The 17,258-nt window shown below is 39.1% G+C and overlaps 1 protein-coding gene across 1 annotated transcript in view; it reads right to left on the reverse strand.

The window, feature by feature from the left end:
- MPP7 (MAGUK p55 scaffold protein 7) overlaps positions 1-16,817 on the reverse strand; it is a gene marked incomplete at its 5' end in the record, with an annotated part of 111,396 nt that extends 94,579 nt beyond the window's left edge. Inside the window, 2 exons of the mRNA XM_084253300.1 lie at positions 2,115-2,233; positions 16,781-16,817. Coding sequence (XP_084109426.1) covers positions 2,115-2,233; positions 16,781-16,817 — 156 coding nt within the window. The remainder of the gene's footprint in view (positions 1-2,114; positions 2,234-16,780) is intronic.
- Between the last annotated feature and the right edge of the window lie 441 nt (positions 16,818-17,258).

The raw sequence follows: 17,258 nt of genomic DNA on the forward strand, positions 1-17,258 counted from the left end.
ACTCTTGAAAAGATCTTTTCAAACAAACTCCTTTTGCTCTACTCAGATTTATGCACAAAAGCTGAAGGCTTCCATTCTCCACCCGAACCAGAGACTGCTGGCATACAGTTCAGTGGTTTGTTCCAGTGTTTAAAACTACAATGCCATGAGCCAGCCTCCTGGGAGCATTTTAGGCTTTGCTTACTTGAAAACTACTAGCTTGGTCAAAGGACACACTTGAGGTCTACATGTGATAAAAGTTTCGAGTGTGGGAAACTATTAAGAAATTTTACTTATGGTAAAAAACAAAGTAAAAGTAAAAAACAAAACTAGTTTTTAAAAAGACACTTGATAGCAATTAGTAAAAAACATTTGGAATGATACACATGTAATTGTGTGTGCTGACATTAGTTTATTCTCTTCACTGTTTTTATGAAACCAGGCATCAATACCCTCCGTGTGCTTCCTAACCATTTGACTGAAAATACTTTGGAAAAAAAAAAAAACCTGTGATTAAAACTCAAAAGCCAGTGTAACTAAGAATTTTTTCACACATTAATTTTATTCTTTTTAACAGAAATAACCAATTCTGTTGTTTTTTGGGTCTTCACATGCTACAATAATTAAATTTTTCCTTGTTTCCTTGATGCTTAATAGTGTCTGTTTGTATATGTCCAACTAATATATTATCAACGAACTAAGATCTCCACTATTTTATTTGAAGCTCACAAATAATTTAGCCAATAATATAATTTTCATTTTATAAGTAAGGAAAGAGGATGGTAGCTACATTACAAATATAAATACACAATACATCATTGTTTGGGGGAACGTATAGTTAATGGTAAAGAGGCTTTTGCCCCTTGAAATATCTTTTATTCCTCTTATCAAAAGATGAAGTCAATCTGAACAAATCCATAGCTATCCTACTTCCATACATTCAACACAGGAATGTTTTTATGACTGCCTCAGCAATTCATGAATTTCATCCATTTTTTTATAATCCCCAAACCATTTCTAACACATACCGGGAAAGCAACTAAAATACCTAAAATTATTTAGAACACAATGATATCTTGGCTGTAGAAAACTAAATAAATAAATAAATAAATAAAGGTAACACCCTAGCTTTTGACGATACTGCTAGGAAACAGCCACAGGTCTACACCTCCAGGTCTTGAGAATTGCCACGGCTGGAGGAGCACTAATCTCAGCAAATCTGAAGGGTAAAAAATGGACTAAGAATCCTGCCTTGTGAAGCACTCACTGCATCTCATTCTCCAAGACTCTACAGCAATTAAAAACCTATCACCACAGACGGCTAATGAATTTAGCAGAATTAAATCTAGATCTGTCTATTGTGGAGGCATTGCAGGTTTCTATCTCCAGCAGACTCAAGTTAAGACTAAATTTCTTTCAGCTTGAGTTAAATGAAAAAATATAATTCATATTTCCAGAGGCAAGAGTGGCATATTTTCCAGTAAGCTTCTTGTTCTCATTTTACTATTTTAAGAGTTTTGATCACTTCCAGGGTTGCTGTGTGGCGAGATCTAATTTCTGGTGGCTGATCGTTTTCATGGCATGATGCTTTACGGCAACTGTCTCCAAAACTGTTTTTATTCGTGTTTAACTTCAGAGTATTTATACACAAAATACCATTTCCATGGCGTTTTGCCAAGGGGGGTAAAAAGGCTTGCTAAAGTTTCAGTTGACTTTGTTAAAGGAAATTATTTTAAATTAATGTGGCTACTGAACCGCTGCCATCCTTAACCTCAGAAAATATATTCCTTCTAATTTTTGCTGTGAACATTTATTTATTTAAGTTAAATTCCAGCCCACGAATGTTGACCATAAAGAAGTCTAAACCTTCCTATGACTATTTCGGATTCTTTTTCTAAACAAGGGTGAGCTCGTGTTTGCTGCATTAGCATGCACAACCAGATAGCTACCAGTAAGTGAAATCATCGATGTATTTTTGGTAGGATCTTTAACAACGTCCACGCCCATCAGTGAAATAGAACAAGGCTGTTTTGTTTTCAAAGAGCAACAATTTGATCTCTGGTTTACTAGATGGCGCTCAAAATATTTTTCCATATGTTTTTCCGCAAAAAGAATCTGACATCAGCATGGTTTACCTTGACTAGTGAATGCAGGCTTTTTTCACCAAACATATCCCAGAGGAAGGTCAGGTCTTCCTGGCTGTCCACATGTGGCTGCAGCTGGGCTGGCAGAGCAGCCAACAGCTCATACAGACCTATAAAATGAAAATAAAACACAAAGCGTAATCTTAGAGTGATCTCATTAATTTCGCTTAAGGTGTGTGTAAGGGACGGCTGGAACATGTCGTTTTTACTGGATCTGTATTCTGGGCCATCAAGCAAAGCACTTCTCCAAAGAAGCAAAGGAAACTTTATGATTTTTAAATTCCAACGAAGTATGTATTAACAGGCTAGTTTTACCTTTCACAGTTGTCAACATTCTACAGTCATCCAAGTTTACATAACCCAAGACAGAAAATGTGTACAAGCTTTCAAAAAAAAAAGAAGAAAATGCATACATTCCTTTCCTTAATCGTTATTACATTTCCCTCAATGTTAGCCAGTGAGTGAAATGAGTCATGAATAGGAAAAACTTCCTAAGAAGAACAGAAAATGGATAGAGTGGGCCATTAAAAAGGTTTTGCGGCTTCCAAATAGTTCCTAAAAATACAGAGCTTCAAAACCATTTGCATTCTCTAACGTCCAAAGTCAAGTTCCAAAAAGTAAGACAGGGTAGGTGGCACGTGGTGCCACGGTCACGTCACTAACATAAAGAACAGCAACAACACATTGCACAGAACTTCATTTCGTCTGACTGTAACCTGGGGGTGGGTAAGAGGCTCTGAGAGTCCTGCTGGCGGCAGCACTCCCTGCGTGCCGGTGACGACCGCGCAGCATTGCAGGAAGCGCGCCTCTGAGCCATCCGTCTCCTTCAGGGGCTGTCAGACTCCTGTCCAAGGAATGTTGCAACCGTGCTTGCCCAAGACTCTTCAGGGAGGTGACCTGGCAGAAGTCAGTATCAACTCAGAGCACATGTTTCATTTTCCAGTGGGATTACATGAGGTAAAAAGGACAAAATTCCTTTTATTTCTTTCTGCTGTCTACAAAAACACCAAGACCTCCTGGGATCTACAACACATGGGACGGTTGTTATTTCTGGTCTGAATAAGTGCTGCTGTTCATCACAGAGACAGCTTTACAAGAAGTTTAACTAGCAAAGAATCATACAGTAAATTATAGACTGCTGATTAGAATATTATCTTCCTGAGCATCGTAATATTCTAATAATCAGTGATAAACATACCTAAAAAGGTGTTAGGTTCCACTTTGAAAATCAGATGGGGAACTTGAGAGGTATGATTAAATGCAAACATTCCTCTAGCTGTGTTTGGCCAAAAAGATCTAAAATATTCAGGGCGGGGGCGGGGGGGAGTTCTTCCAATGACACACTTAAGTGTTCTTGGTGGTTTACATTTACTCCTCAAAAATCTGACATCCTGCCCAAACCAGCTTTTAATTACCACTTAGTAAAAATATTTTAAGGTATCTCAACCTAACTCAATGTATAAATCTATAATATTTCAGATCTCACTTTATATATCTTATGAACACCACACACACACACACACACACACTTAAATCAATCACAATTGCCAAAATCAGTGGTTAAATGTCAGTTTCAAAATATGAAATGACATAAAAAGAACGTGGAATTTTACTACTTAATATTGACTTCAGGAGTAGTAATAATAACTACCTATTTCTTGGTAATACAATTTGTCTAACACTACTAATTTCAACTGTGATATAATTTATGGGGCATAGTTGTTAGGAATATGAAATGAGATAAAACAGAACAATCACTGAAAAGTAATCAATATGTTTCCTAGGTAACTTAGTGACTTTCATTCAATGTCATTCACCATCATTATTCCTAAAAAGGCAAAAATTTGGCTCAAACAAGACTAGATTTAAACCCCAGCCCAACACTTATCTGAGACTTGTTGCCCTCAAGTGCTAAAAAAGAAATGGTGGCTTAAACATGTAAAATTGAACAGAATAAAATACACAATACACAGAGGGACATACAGATGAGTGCCTGTAAAACTAGTCAACTCTGAAAAAGGTCAGCAAGTGGCATCCATGGAGATTCCCCAGAGGTGATACTCTACTTCAGTTATACAAGATGTTAGCACTGGAGGATGTGAGGAAAGGTACACAAGATCATTCTGCAACATGCTAATCTACAATTATCTTTCAAAGAAAAAAGAGATTGTTTTAAGCATTCAGTAGAATTATGTACATGGCAGCACTTAGCCCCATGACTGGCACAGAGTAGGCATTCAATAAAAAATAAAGTTCTTTGCTAAATACGTCTCCTTCAAAATGCACATGCCATCCCAGCAATGCTTCCATGTTAAAACAATAGCTTAGCTACAAATTCCAACGGGACACAATAATCATACTCAGAGATAAAACCACCCTAGACTAACTTTTTATGGAAATAAAACATGTTCAATTAAAAAATAATCATTTCTCTGTTAGCAAATACTCATAATCCTGTTTGCTGGGTTTGATTAGCTTTGTGCAAACCATATCCCATCCTAATCTACTGCCCTCGTGACAACAGCAGTCACTGCTCTCAGCTCCCAAGTCTGATAACCACAGACCAAAATCAGAGAGAAAGGGCAGGGCCAGACAGAAATGAAAGATAGAGTTAAAAACCTAAGCTGTTCTAAGTGGTCTCAGCCATCCAAATAAATTACACAGGTTCTGGAGGCCACCTCAGTCCATGCCTAAAGAGGGTCTGTGTTCTAAAGTGTGCTTAAAAATAGTCCTACATTCAGTTTCCAGAATTCCCAACACTGAAGAAAATAGGTCCTTGAAATTAAGAGCAAAAAATAAGTGTTTAGCTAGCAAAGGCTATCTTTGAAATGTTTGCCTTAATCTATTTGGTCCCTGAGCAAGCCCTGAGATGGTGGATGTTACACTCGTCTCCTCAGCAGTCATTCATACTCATGGATGCTTCATTCCAACGATGAATCGGAGAGCACTGTAAGTGGGAAAAAGAACACCTCATATTTGGATACACAGAATACAGGACACTGTCAAAGGTGCATGTGAAGAGATTCCTAAGTTAATTCATAAAAATGCTCTAGCAGTGAAAAGCAGTATCTTAAAATTAGTGTATTTTATGTACTGACAGAAAAGAAAGCAATGACAGCAAAACTAAAATATGTCAGGGGTCATTTGATGAATATGTACAATAATAAGTACGGTAATTTTTTTTACAGATTTTTTTGTTTATTTATGCATACAAGAACTGAGGTGCAGGGCCTCCCCTGGTAGCGCAGTGGTTGAGCGCTGGGTTGCTAGGCTGCCCACAGCCTCTGCAGTGCCAGTTCGATCCCTGGCCACCGGCGAGGGTCCCACAAAAAACAAACAACTGAGGTATAGGCCAGAAATGCAGGGGGTAAGAGGATTCACCAGAGACAGAGTGGGGAGTAGAATAGGCAGACTGACTGAAATACACTGCTGAAGGGAGCAGTGGGCAAGACAGGAGAGGTCTGCTGCACCAGGTGCGTTAGTTCCCTGGCTGGGGACTGAACTCCTGCTGCAGTGGCTGGTGATAGCTTAATAGTGCTGAGACTTTAATACCTGCGCCACCAGGGAGGTCCAAGTATAGCAATTTAAAGAAGAAAGCAATCAGCAAAGGCTAGGGAAGATTTTCCTGGAGCTGGTAGGATAACAACTAAGATCTGAAGGAAGGAAAATAGGCCCAGGAAGATACATGCCAGATTGGAAAATACCCAAGGGGAAAAGTCAGCAATAATCTTATAAATCTATAAATGTTTATAAGCATTAAATTTCTGTGACCTGAAGAAAACACTAGAGAGTACTGAAACCCAGTGAAGGTCCAAACCAAAGACAAGATCTACACAGTGATTTGAACAAGGCCAGTTTAAATGATTAGCTCTAGTGAGATTATCTGTAAAGTGGTAAACAAAAATCTCAAGCATACCTGGGGCTAAAGGAGATGACCCAGAGAAGACACTTTGAAAGAGGGGCTCCCACCCCAGGACTAGCATTCAGAAGTTATTGAAAAAGCCCACTAGATATCCGAGTTCCCTGGGGCCAGAGACCAGCCACGGTCCCTGGTGCTGGCAGTGGGTAGAAACCATGCTTGACCCATCAAGCAGGAGAAACTTCTACAGGGTTCAGGTCAGGAGCACCTAGATAGCAGAAGACCAGACCAGAACAGGAATGTCAAAATAATGGAGGTGGGAAGAAAACTGTGAAAGGGACTGAAAAGCAGAAAACACCTCTGGGGTACCTACAGGTCAATGTTGGGATCTGACTTCTGGGATACCCGAGAAACTCACTAGGAATCTGTCTGCAGGAGTGTTGCTGAATCTCAAAGGGAAGCTGTTCAACCAAAGTGCCACTGTGATGGAAGGAGGTAACACACTGGATGATTCCCACAGGTCCTGCTAGCATTTTAAGTAAATGAACTACTGAAATGTAAAAATACATTAGGTATTCACAGAACATTAAGACATTAGAGTAAGACCGGTTATGGAAGTATTCAAATCAAAACATTCCAGCCCAAAGCTTAGGCAATGAAACTACTGCCATACAATCAAAACTAGTGTCGACAACATGAAATCTAAGCAGAGGGAACAAAAAATATTAAGAGTGAAAAATTACTAAAGAGAGGGAAAGCTTTTGCAGTCTAGAAAATAAGACTAGAATTTAAAAATAAAAATAAAAAACAGAATAACTTAAACCAACTTATTTTAAAGACCCTGCATGAATCAGGGCTAATTTAGAATCTTAACTCCTGATCTGAGAAATGTTCTAACCGAAACTATTAAGAGAATTTCACATATTCTTAGCCTCCACTTCACTTTTATAGAAAGATGCCATAACCAAGGCATAAGATATCTATATACCTGCTATGGATATTCTGAAAGTTCAAAGAAAATGATGACAAAGTAGAGATCATAGATTCACTTGTATAAACTGTAAGGACATCTCTGTTCAGGACAGTCCATTTTCTATTGCTTCTTCACTGGCTTTGGAAAAATACAAATTTTTGTTATTAAAGCAAAGGAAAATAATTTTATGCTAAAATATTACATTAATTCTAAAAACAGTAACATTTCCAAAATTGAAAGCATGCAAGAATACAGAACCATAAAGAAGTGCAGAAATTTTTCCAGTTCCAGAAAACTGCTTCTGTAAAAATATAATATTCTGTACAAGACAGTAGTTCCTACGAGAATAAATGGCTCAGAATTGATGAAAGTATTCCCGCAGTGAACAATTCACTCTTCTTGCAGATTCCAGATGCTCAAAATTCCTGACATCAGAATGGAAAAATTTACTGTTAGTCTAGAGAAATTTAATATCACCATTCTTGTCATATCCCTCATAGCTTCATTATTAGAACAAGTCTGGGGAAGCTATAAACCTATGTTAAATGATAAAAAAAGATGTTCTCTGTATTCAAGCATATTAGATAGTATAAGTAACCAAAATATTTAGAAATCATACAGAAAAATACTTGAGAGAAAGAATATATACATGTGTATGTATTTGTTTTTCTCTTGATTTTGATGTTTGCATTTTGTACAGTATAGCCAGGCATCAGACCAAAAAGTTTTACTATATCCAAGGGCTAATAAACACTAAAGAACATATATCGACGCCCAGAACAACATTATAAAACTTTATTATATTAATAAAATGGGATACACCAAGCTTTAAATTTTCCACTTTGTCAAAGGTAAAATAATCAGCACTATTCAGTGCCATTCATAACAAGCCTCAATTTTTCTCATTTAAAGTATGTTTTATTTCCAAAAGTACCTATACTACTAAAATATTTTAACACAAACTTGACAGAAGCATTCTCTTTCTTGCTCTCTCTCAAGTACAGTAACTCAGCAAAGCATTTAGCAAATGGAGTTCTTAAATATGCAAAACAATTTAAAAGTAACACACTGTATACAATTATCATACAGTCCATAAAATCCGGGCATGTTAAGAGGCCAAGTACATACACCTGCATAAAACTTTCACTCGTAGAGGCTCTCTCCAAGCTGTAAATAAGTACCAATATGTGGTTCACTTTGAGTTAGCAATCTGTGGTCTTCACAGGGTATCCCACACCATGAAAGGAAGCAAGACAGTACTTTGATTTTTAGCAGTACTTATCCTAAAGCTAAAGTGATGGCAAATTGAAAATTATTTCTAAAAAGCTTATAATCTATGGCCTATAGTCTTTTAGGAAAATTGATGACATTTGCAGTAGGGCCTCCTAACCTGGAACAGTTGACTGTAAAAGCTAAAGTAATATATTTTCTTACTTTACTTATAATATGATAGGACTTGTTTCCATATATTTCAGTATCTGTCATATATTTAAATTTTAGCACAAGATATAGTCAGACCAGGCTGGATAGTACTGGATTACCTTACATTGCAGCGTGATAGCCTAAATTGTAACTCTCATCACATCACAAGCTGTAGCCACCATTCAGCATATTATCAATAAATCATTAAGTAATGGGCAGGCCAGAGGTACTAAGTTTTATCAGGAAGATAAGTAACAGCAAGAGAAAAGAAGTGAGCAGAAAGTGGCCTATGGGTTTTACAGAAATAAACATTTAAAACATTTCTCACAGGACTGCTACAGTAATCAATAGAGATAAAGGGCGTTTAGCATCTAACTCACACATCCCTGCTTCGCTATGGGATGAATGCACAAAAGTCACCTAGTATATATTTAACTCTTACCAAATAGCAATTGCTGTCAGCATCTTTATTAAGTCCTCTCAGAGGTTTGTTGTTGAATTAACAAGCAAGTAAGTGAAAGAAAAGTTTGTAGGAGAATTCAAGAGACAGAATTATCTTCAATGACTTTCCTTCCAAATATCCTCCTGAAATAGCCTTCATGATATCCCCAAGGACATTATATAAAAACATTTGTTTCAATGCGAAGAAGATGTAGTAGGTTAGACAGTTCCATCTAAAAATAACTATTGTTCTTCCATTTTAACAATACAGAGTACTCTAAGCTATAATTTAGAAAATATTTAAGCTGTACCTTTCAAAGTATATTTTTTAAAGATAAAAATTATATTTTGGTGATTGACAACTGATAACCATCAAAACTAAGAGCTTCCTGACCTTTTAGCCTACACAACTCTTCTTTAAATGGTGTGAATTTTTATATATAACAGAAGTCATACTCACCAGAGGTAAGTCCACTAAGATAAAAACACACAGCAGAGAAAATTAATATAGCCCAAAGTTTTATATCAAAAAACTAATAAAATTAACAAAACTCTGGCAATTTTAACCAGATAAGAGGGGAAAAAGGACAAAAATTACCAAATCATGACCAAAAAAGAAATAGTAATATGCAGACATGCAATCATACTATGAACAACTTTTTCACAAATTTGAAAATTTAGATGAAATGGAGCAAATCTTAGAAAAATACAGTCACCAAAACTGACTAAAGAAATAGAAATCCTGACTATTCTTATATCCTTAATAATAAATTACTTGTGGGCCTCCCTGGTGGTGCAGGGGGTTAAAAGCACAGCGCTGTGAAGCTGTCCGAGGGTTGGAATCCTGGCCAGCCAGGGAGATACCCACATGGCACAGCAGACCTCTCCTATCCTGCCCGCTGCTCCCCTCAGCAATGTATTTTGGTCAGTCTGCCTGTTCTGTTCCCCATGCTGTCTGTGGTGAATCCTCTCACCCTCCCACGCCTCTGGCCTGTACCCCAGTTCTTGTATAAATAAAAATAAATCTTTAAAAAAAATTAGTTGCCAATATTTTTTTTAGTATTTTATTTTATAAAAATCTTACATCATTTTTCATCTTTGCACAATGTATGCATTTTCATTTTGGTTATATTCCCCATACAATTGCACCCCCCCCTTATTTTGACTCTAGTCCTTCCTCTCCCCACCCCCCCCTCCCCCAGCCTCCCGGTAGTGTGTCTCTGGTTTATAGCTGCTTGTTGATTTTGATTTTTACTTTGTATTGATTAGTCTTTTTCCTGGTCTCTTATTTAAGTTTCCTAAATTCCTGCTATGAGTGAGACCATCTGGCATTTTTCTTTTTCTTTCTGACTTATTTCTCTGAGCATGATCCCTTCTAGCTCCATCCATGTTGCTGCAAACTGCATGTGTTTATCTTTTTTGATTGCTGAGTAATATTCCATTGTGTGTATGTACCACATCTTCTTGAGCCAGTCATCTATTTTGGGCATTTGGGTTGTTTCCATAGCTGAGCTATTGTAAATATTGCTGCTATAAACATAGGTGGGCAGGTGCCCTTTGGAATTAATGTTTCTGTGTCCTTTGGGTAAATACCTAGGAGTGGAATTGCTGGATCATATGGAAGCTCTATGTTTAGTAGGTCAAGAAATCTTCACACAGCTCTCCATAGCGGTTGGACCAATTTGCACTCCCACCAGCAGTGCAGGAGAGTTCCTTTTTCTCCACAACCTCGCCAACATTTGTTGTTGCTAGTTTTTTTAATATGTGCCATTCTCACTGGTGTAAGATGGTATCTCATTGTAGTTTTGATTTGCATTTCCCGGATTACAAGTGATGTTGAATATTCTTTTCATATGCCTGTTGGCCATTTGCATTTCCTCTTTGGAGAAGTTTCTTTTTAGCTCTTCTGCCCAATTTTTGACTAGCTGCCAATATTCTTACAAAAAGAAAATTTCCAGGACTAAGTAACCTAACACTTAAGTTTTACTTACATTAAAACAAATTTCACTCTTTCACAAACTTTTCCACAGAAGAAGAGTAAAAGACTCCCCAAAACAGTACATAAGGTTTGCATGACTTGGTGAAAATCAGATGAGAATAAAGAAGTTTACACTCTACATTCACTCATAAATGCAGACATTAAACTTGTAAATAAAATAGGAACAAACTAAATCCACCACATTACAGAAAAAGGATAATATATTACAGGCAAAATGGGTTTACTCCTAAGATAGAAATTGGTTTAATATTCAAACATCAATAAAATTTGCAATATTGAGATCAACAGGAAACTAATCATATGATCGTTATAATAAATAAAATGCATGTGACAATCCCAACAGCTACTTATCAAAATAAATTTTTTTAAAAGATTTATTTATTTATGCATACAAGAACTGGGGTACAGGCCAGAGGTGGGTGGGGGAGGATTCACCAGAGACAGAGTGGGGAGCAGAACAGGTGGACTGACTGAAATACACTGCTGAGGGGAGCAGCGGGCCAGAGAGGAGAGGTCTGCTGTGCCATGAGGGTAGCTCCCTGGCCGGAGATCAAACTCTTGCTGCAGTGGCTGCGGATAGCCTCATAGGTTGCATCTTTACCCCTTGTGCCACCAGGGAGGCCCCATAAAAGTTCTTGCAGTGAGAATAAAAGAAAACTTCCCTAATTTAAGAAAGGGCATCATATGGGGGGAGGGGGAGGGCCTAGGGAGTAATATGGGAGGGAGGACCTAGAGCAAAGATGCCAAAGAGTAAATTTCAAGATAATTCCTTTTGAGGCCTAGAATTAAAGGGAAGCCTGCCCTCTGTCACCACTGACGGTCAAGGCTGTAATGAAGGTCCCAGTAGGTGGCACTGCAGACAGAGGAGAGAGACACTTTCTAAGAGTCAGATATATTTATTTATACAAGAAGATTTATTTATTTATATAAGAACCAGGGTACAGGCCAGATGCATGGGAAGGTGAGAGGATTCACCAGAGACAGAGCGGAGAATAGAACAGGCAGACTGATGAAATACACTGCTGAGGGGAGCAGCAGGTGTGACAGGAGAGGTCTGCCGCACCATGTGGGACCCTCACTGGCCAGCCAGGCAAACCAGAGCTGCTGGGGCTGCACACAGTTTCACAGCGCGGCACTCAACCACCTGCGCCACCAGGGATTGCCCTACATAAATCAATCTTTAAAAAAAAAAAAAGCTAAACTGAGATACCACTACACACCCACAGTGGCAAAATTTTAAAAATCTGATCATCAATAATGACAGTTCAACAGATGAGGAAGACAGGACCTCTCCCCTCTCCCTTTCAGGAGTAGGAAAGCAAGTGGAGATGGAGTGAATAAGGATCATGCTTACATGATGAAGACTCCCTAAAACTCCCAGTAGTAAGGGGCTCAGCAAGCTTAGGTGTTGGTGAATCATCTACGCGCCGGGATGATGGTACACCCCAACTCCATATGGACAGAAGTTCCTGAGCTCAGGGTGCTTCCTGACCTTGCCCTCTGCACCTCTCCATCTGGGTTCTTGACCGCATCCTTTGCCATATAACAGACTGGTAAATATGGGTGTCTCCCTGAGTTCTGTGAACTGTTCTGGAAAATGGTCAAATTCAAGGAGGACATCACAGGAACCTCTGACTTTTAGAGCCAAGTTGGCAGAAACTTCAGGTAAGATGCAACCTATTATTACTTGCAATGGGCATCTGCAGTGATGGTGGGAGGAGAATCTTATAGGACAGAGCCCTTCACCTGTGGGGTATGTTCTAACTCCAGGTAGTGCCACAATGGAACTGCAGGACACCTCACTGGGGTCTCTGAAAATTGCTTGGTGTGCGAATAAAACATATCTGGTATCAGAGGTACTGCACACACAAATAGTCCACATTTTCCCTTTCTAAACTGGACTTTTTCTTCTCTTAAATTCAAAATAGTTGACATAGTAAGAGACGATCAAAAGTCAATGGCGAAAAATATTAAAAAGACAAAGCATTCTAGATTTGTGGTCAGGTAGTTAATTAATAAAAATATTATGTTCCCCCCACCCCCGGAGTTTTTAATATTTATCTTTCTACATTTTCAAAATGTATAATTTGTTATAATTATTTTTCTCATCCTAGTCAACATCAACCTTCAAAAATTCATACAATATAATTCCCTTTATGTTAACTTCAGCAACAGACAAAATTAAGCCATGTTGCCTAGGATGCTTAAATAAATCATAAACTAGGTTTGATGTGTCGTGTGAGAAAAGAACATTTTTATGTCCCTCTCTAAGGAGGCTGATGAGGTGGTGAACGGGAAGAAAGACACAGGTTGCACTCAACTTGTGTGACTTCTTGACCCCAAGTGGTGGTCACGTGGGTACTGGCATTCTGACCATATTTCAATCGGTATTATAAAACTTTTATGTGCATTTCTGTATAGATATTATATTTCAAATTATATATTTGTAAAAATCATAATGAATTAATAAAACTGAAACTAACACAGGTACTACACAGGAAAGGAGAGTCTGTAAAATTAAAAACAGAAAGGCACTATCGCAGGAAAATAAAGTTAAGATTAACTCTCTGGGGCCTCCCCGGTGGCGCAGCGGTTGAGCACTGGGTTGCGAAGCTGCCCGCAGCCTCTGCAGTGCCAGTTCGATCCCCGGCCACGGGAGGAGGCTCCCACATGGCACACAGACCTCTCCTGCCGCCCGCTGCTCCCCTCAGCAGTGTACTTCGGTCCTTCTGCCTGCTCTGCTCCCCGCTCTGACTCTAGTGAATTCTCTCACCCTCCCGTGCTTCTGACTATATCCAGTGCTTGTATGTATAAATAAATAAAATCTTTAAAAAAGAAAAAAAAAAGAAATTACTGAAACTAAATAAAAAGGAATTTGCCATAATGCTTTAAAAAAAAAAAAAAGATTAACTCTCTGGGGCCTCCCTGGTGGCGCAAGGGGTTAAGATGCAGCACTGTGAAGCTATCCACAGCCACTGCAGCATAGCACAAGTTCGATTCCCAGCCAGAGAAGTGACCACATGGTGCAGCAGACCTCTTCTGACTTGCCCGCTGCTCCCCTCAGCAGTGTACTTCACTAGATCCGCCTGTTCTGCTCTCCACTGTTTCTGGTGATTCCTCTCACCTCCCCACACCTCTGGCCTGTACCCCAGTTCTTGTATGCATAAATAAATCTTTAAAACACACACACACACAGATTAACTCTCTAACTGCAGGCATAGGTTAACAATTCTGATACTGGGCCTGCCCGGTGGCGCAGTGGTTGAGCGCTGCACTGCGAGGCTGTCCACAGCCTCTGCAGTGCTGGTTCGATTCCCCGCTGTCCAGGGTGAACCACACATGGCACAGCAGACCTCTCCTGCCTCGCCCGCTGCTCCCCTCAGCAGTGTCTTCGGTCCGTCTGCCTGTTCTGCTCCCCGCTCTGGCTCTGGTGAATTCTCTCACCCTCCTACGCTTCTGACCTGTACCCCGGTTCTTGTGTAAAATAAGTAAATCTTTAAAAAAAAAAATTCTGATACTGCTACACATGTCTACTGGAATTGTGCAGTTAATTAGATGGAAGGTGTGTGGACTCCAGGTTTCTCAAGCTGGAGTGGGAATTTACTGATAAGCAAGGGGAAGAGGCTAGAACAATCTATTTGCTAAGGGCCTAGGGCTGGAGACATCAGTAGGAAACCCCCTCTATACAGTTATAGATGACTACACATGGAACTGTTTATGTGCATGTGTACACATCGGTTGGTGTGCAGAGAAGGTTATAAACAATCCACAGAATTTGACAAAATCTGTGATTAAAAAATAAAGCCATAAAACAACATACTTAATGTATACACATAAGTGAATGTTCCTATCAATCACTGAAGGATATTCATCAAACTGAGAAAGAAGATGAGATTGGGGAAGGAAAAGGGTGGATTCTTAGGGTTTCTTTCCTTTCTTATCTATGCATCTTTCACACCAAGAATACTTTTATATATTTAAGTTTTTTCTCAGTGAGAATAGCAGGAAATGTTAGAGGGAGAAGTGGCAAAAGTTTTACATTGAAAGGATCTCCCACGTGAGTGCTGTGTGCCCTGGGGCCGCTGTGAGTCAGCACTGGTCTGCTGCCTGGTGGATGCCTGCAGAGTGCCCTCCAGCTCTGTTTCCCTGGAGAAAAGAACAGCTAGGACACTGTGGAGCAACATGCCTAATGGTAAAAATGACCCAAGTGGTAAAATGCAAAACAAGGGAACCATAAACCTCTCAAAGCACACCACACTTTGGGGCTTCCCTAAATCAACACTTTGGGAGTAAACACATCTTAGCCTGACTATGACCTTGCTGGGACACACAGGTCAAAAGACACAGCAAAAAATACACCCGGTCTAAGTTACAAGAACACTTTAATAAATTTGCACCAAGTGAGCCAGCTACGTGTGGAAAAGTCCTTCTTAAATTCTAAATAGCCTATGATATTTTTCATGACTGACACCTAAATTGCCCTATATAAACTATAAATACTCATTTTAATCATTCCCCGAGTTAGATGTAAGCAACAATATTTTGCGTTCAATTACACGAAGGCGTTTTGGGTGAGTAGCAAAGCATAAAACTAATTCACTACACAACCATAATAAATTTATGGTCCAAATAAATTTTATCTATAATTTCCCAAACCACCATGGAAAGTTAAATCATTCATTTTATATAGTACAATACAATGTGGGACTATATAAAAACTAAAAAGCAGAAAAAAATTTTTCCAAAGGAGCTGGCTTTCTTGAGAAAAATGTTAATGTATTAAGAAGAAAAAAAAAGATCTTTAGATAATTTAACAATCAAAATCACTTCTTTAAAAAAAAAAAAAAAAAACTGATCCCCTGGTGTAAATCACTGATGAAAAATACATTCTAGATAAAGACAAGACAAAACTTGCCAGAACACAAGTATGGGTATGCTTGAAATAGCAAAGAACAACATTTGCAAACATTACACAGCGCTCGGGCATATCTGCCGCAGTCTTTCTAGAAGAACGGTGCCAGTAACTGCAGCTGGAGACACCGTCTCAGCTGGCCATAGAGTGGCAGCGATGGAACCAAATTCAGTCTAGGCCATGCAGCACAGAGCACACATTCTTTTCAACTATACCTTATGCTACCACTTCTTGTGAGGGATCCTTAGAAATATAAGGCATAGCTCCCCAACCCCACTCACTGTCTGTTTCAATAGTTCTAGAGAGATTCTGGAGATCCTCAAACCAAAAGGGCATTGATCTCCACAACTCTACTTTCTGTAACAGGTCAGAAGGAGGGGATTCACACACACACACACACACGCGCACACGGACATATTCATGTGTGCACACATATACACACGCAAGCATACAGGCATGCATGTGAAATTTTTCCCTTTCTAAGAAATCTTCATTCCAAGTATCACGGAGTTTTAAAAGTCAGATGAGATACCTTGTTTGTTTTCACTGAATCCCTTAAAGATATACAATCAACTTCGGAATAGTTCTTACCTCTGATGACAAAATGGAAGAATGGGCTATGGCTAATGTTTTGCCTCTTCAGTGAAAAAAGTGAGACAGGTTTGAAGTCAAGTATGGCAAAAAGTTCTCATGTGTTCTTAAATCAGAGTGAAGAGTAATATGAGCACCCTGGTATTTGTCACACTTTTCCGTATGTTTAAAATACTTAATATTTTTTAAAGAAATATAAATTTACAGTATTATTCCAAAACACAAGACAGGAGGGAAGCATCAGTGCTCAAGGTTGCTCCTTGGAGAAGGCAGCAGGCAGTCCCTGCGATCACTTCAAATTTTGAAGGGCATAGCCAGGTTTATAGTACGCCCCTTTGTTGGTTACAGAAAAAACAAGCACGTCTGGCTTGCACTTGCTTAAAGCAATGCGGCTTTTCACTGTGAACAAGATGATTTGAAGGAGGATGGAAGGGAAATCGCCCCTCTTGGGTTCACATACCTGTGTCACTCCCAGATCCTGTTGACAGAGCTGGCATGATGCAGGCAGCAGGCTGGGGCCCTGCTCCACACTCTGGCTCAGACAGCCCTGGGGAATTCCAGCTCAGCGGCCTGCAGCCCACGCTGTCCACCAAGATTTATATGTCACACAAGCTGTTTCTACAAAAGAAAGGTGCACTTTAAGAAGGAGGAGGAATATTATTCCATACCAGCATTTCTGTGACTAACTCAAAATTCTTATCCTAATGACTAGAAAGGTCACACTTCTTCAGAATTTTTTTCTACAGACTATACACAAATATTAAGTGTGAAGGTTTATATCCTGCTGTGAGGTTTCTAATTAAAAACATGAAAATTCTTCCTGCAGGTATTAAGGCTTCCTTAAAGATTTTTGCATGTTGGTCTAAGAGCTGTTGGCTGCATAGAGAACTTGGAGAACTTTTTGTAATCCAATGCCATTCTAAAGTTCCTTCCCTCTA

Source organism: Talpa europaea (assembly GCF_964194135.1).
Source record: "Talpa europaea genome assembly, chromosome: 14".
Classification (NCBI taxonomy): domain Eukaryota; kingdom Metazoa; phylum Chordata; class Mammalia; order Eulipotyphla; family Talpidae; genus Talpa; species Talpa europaea.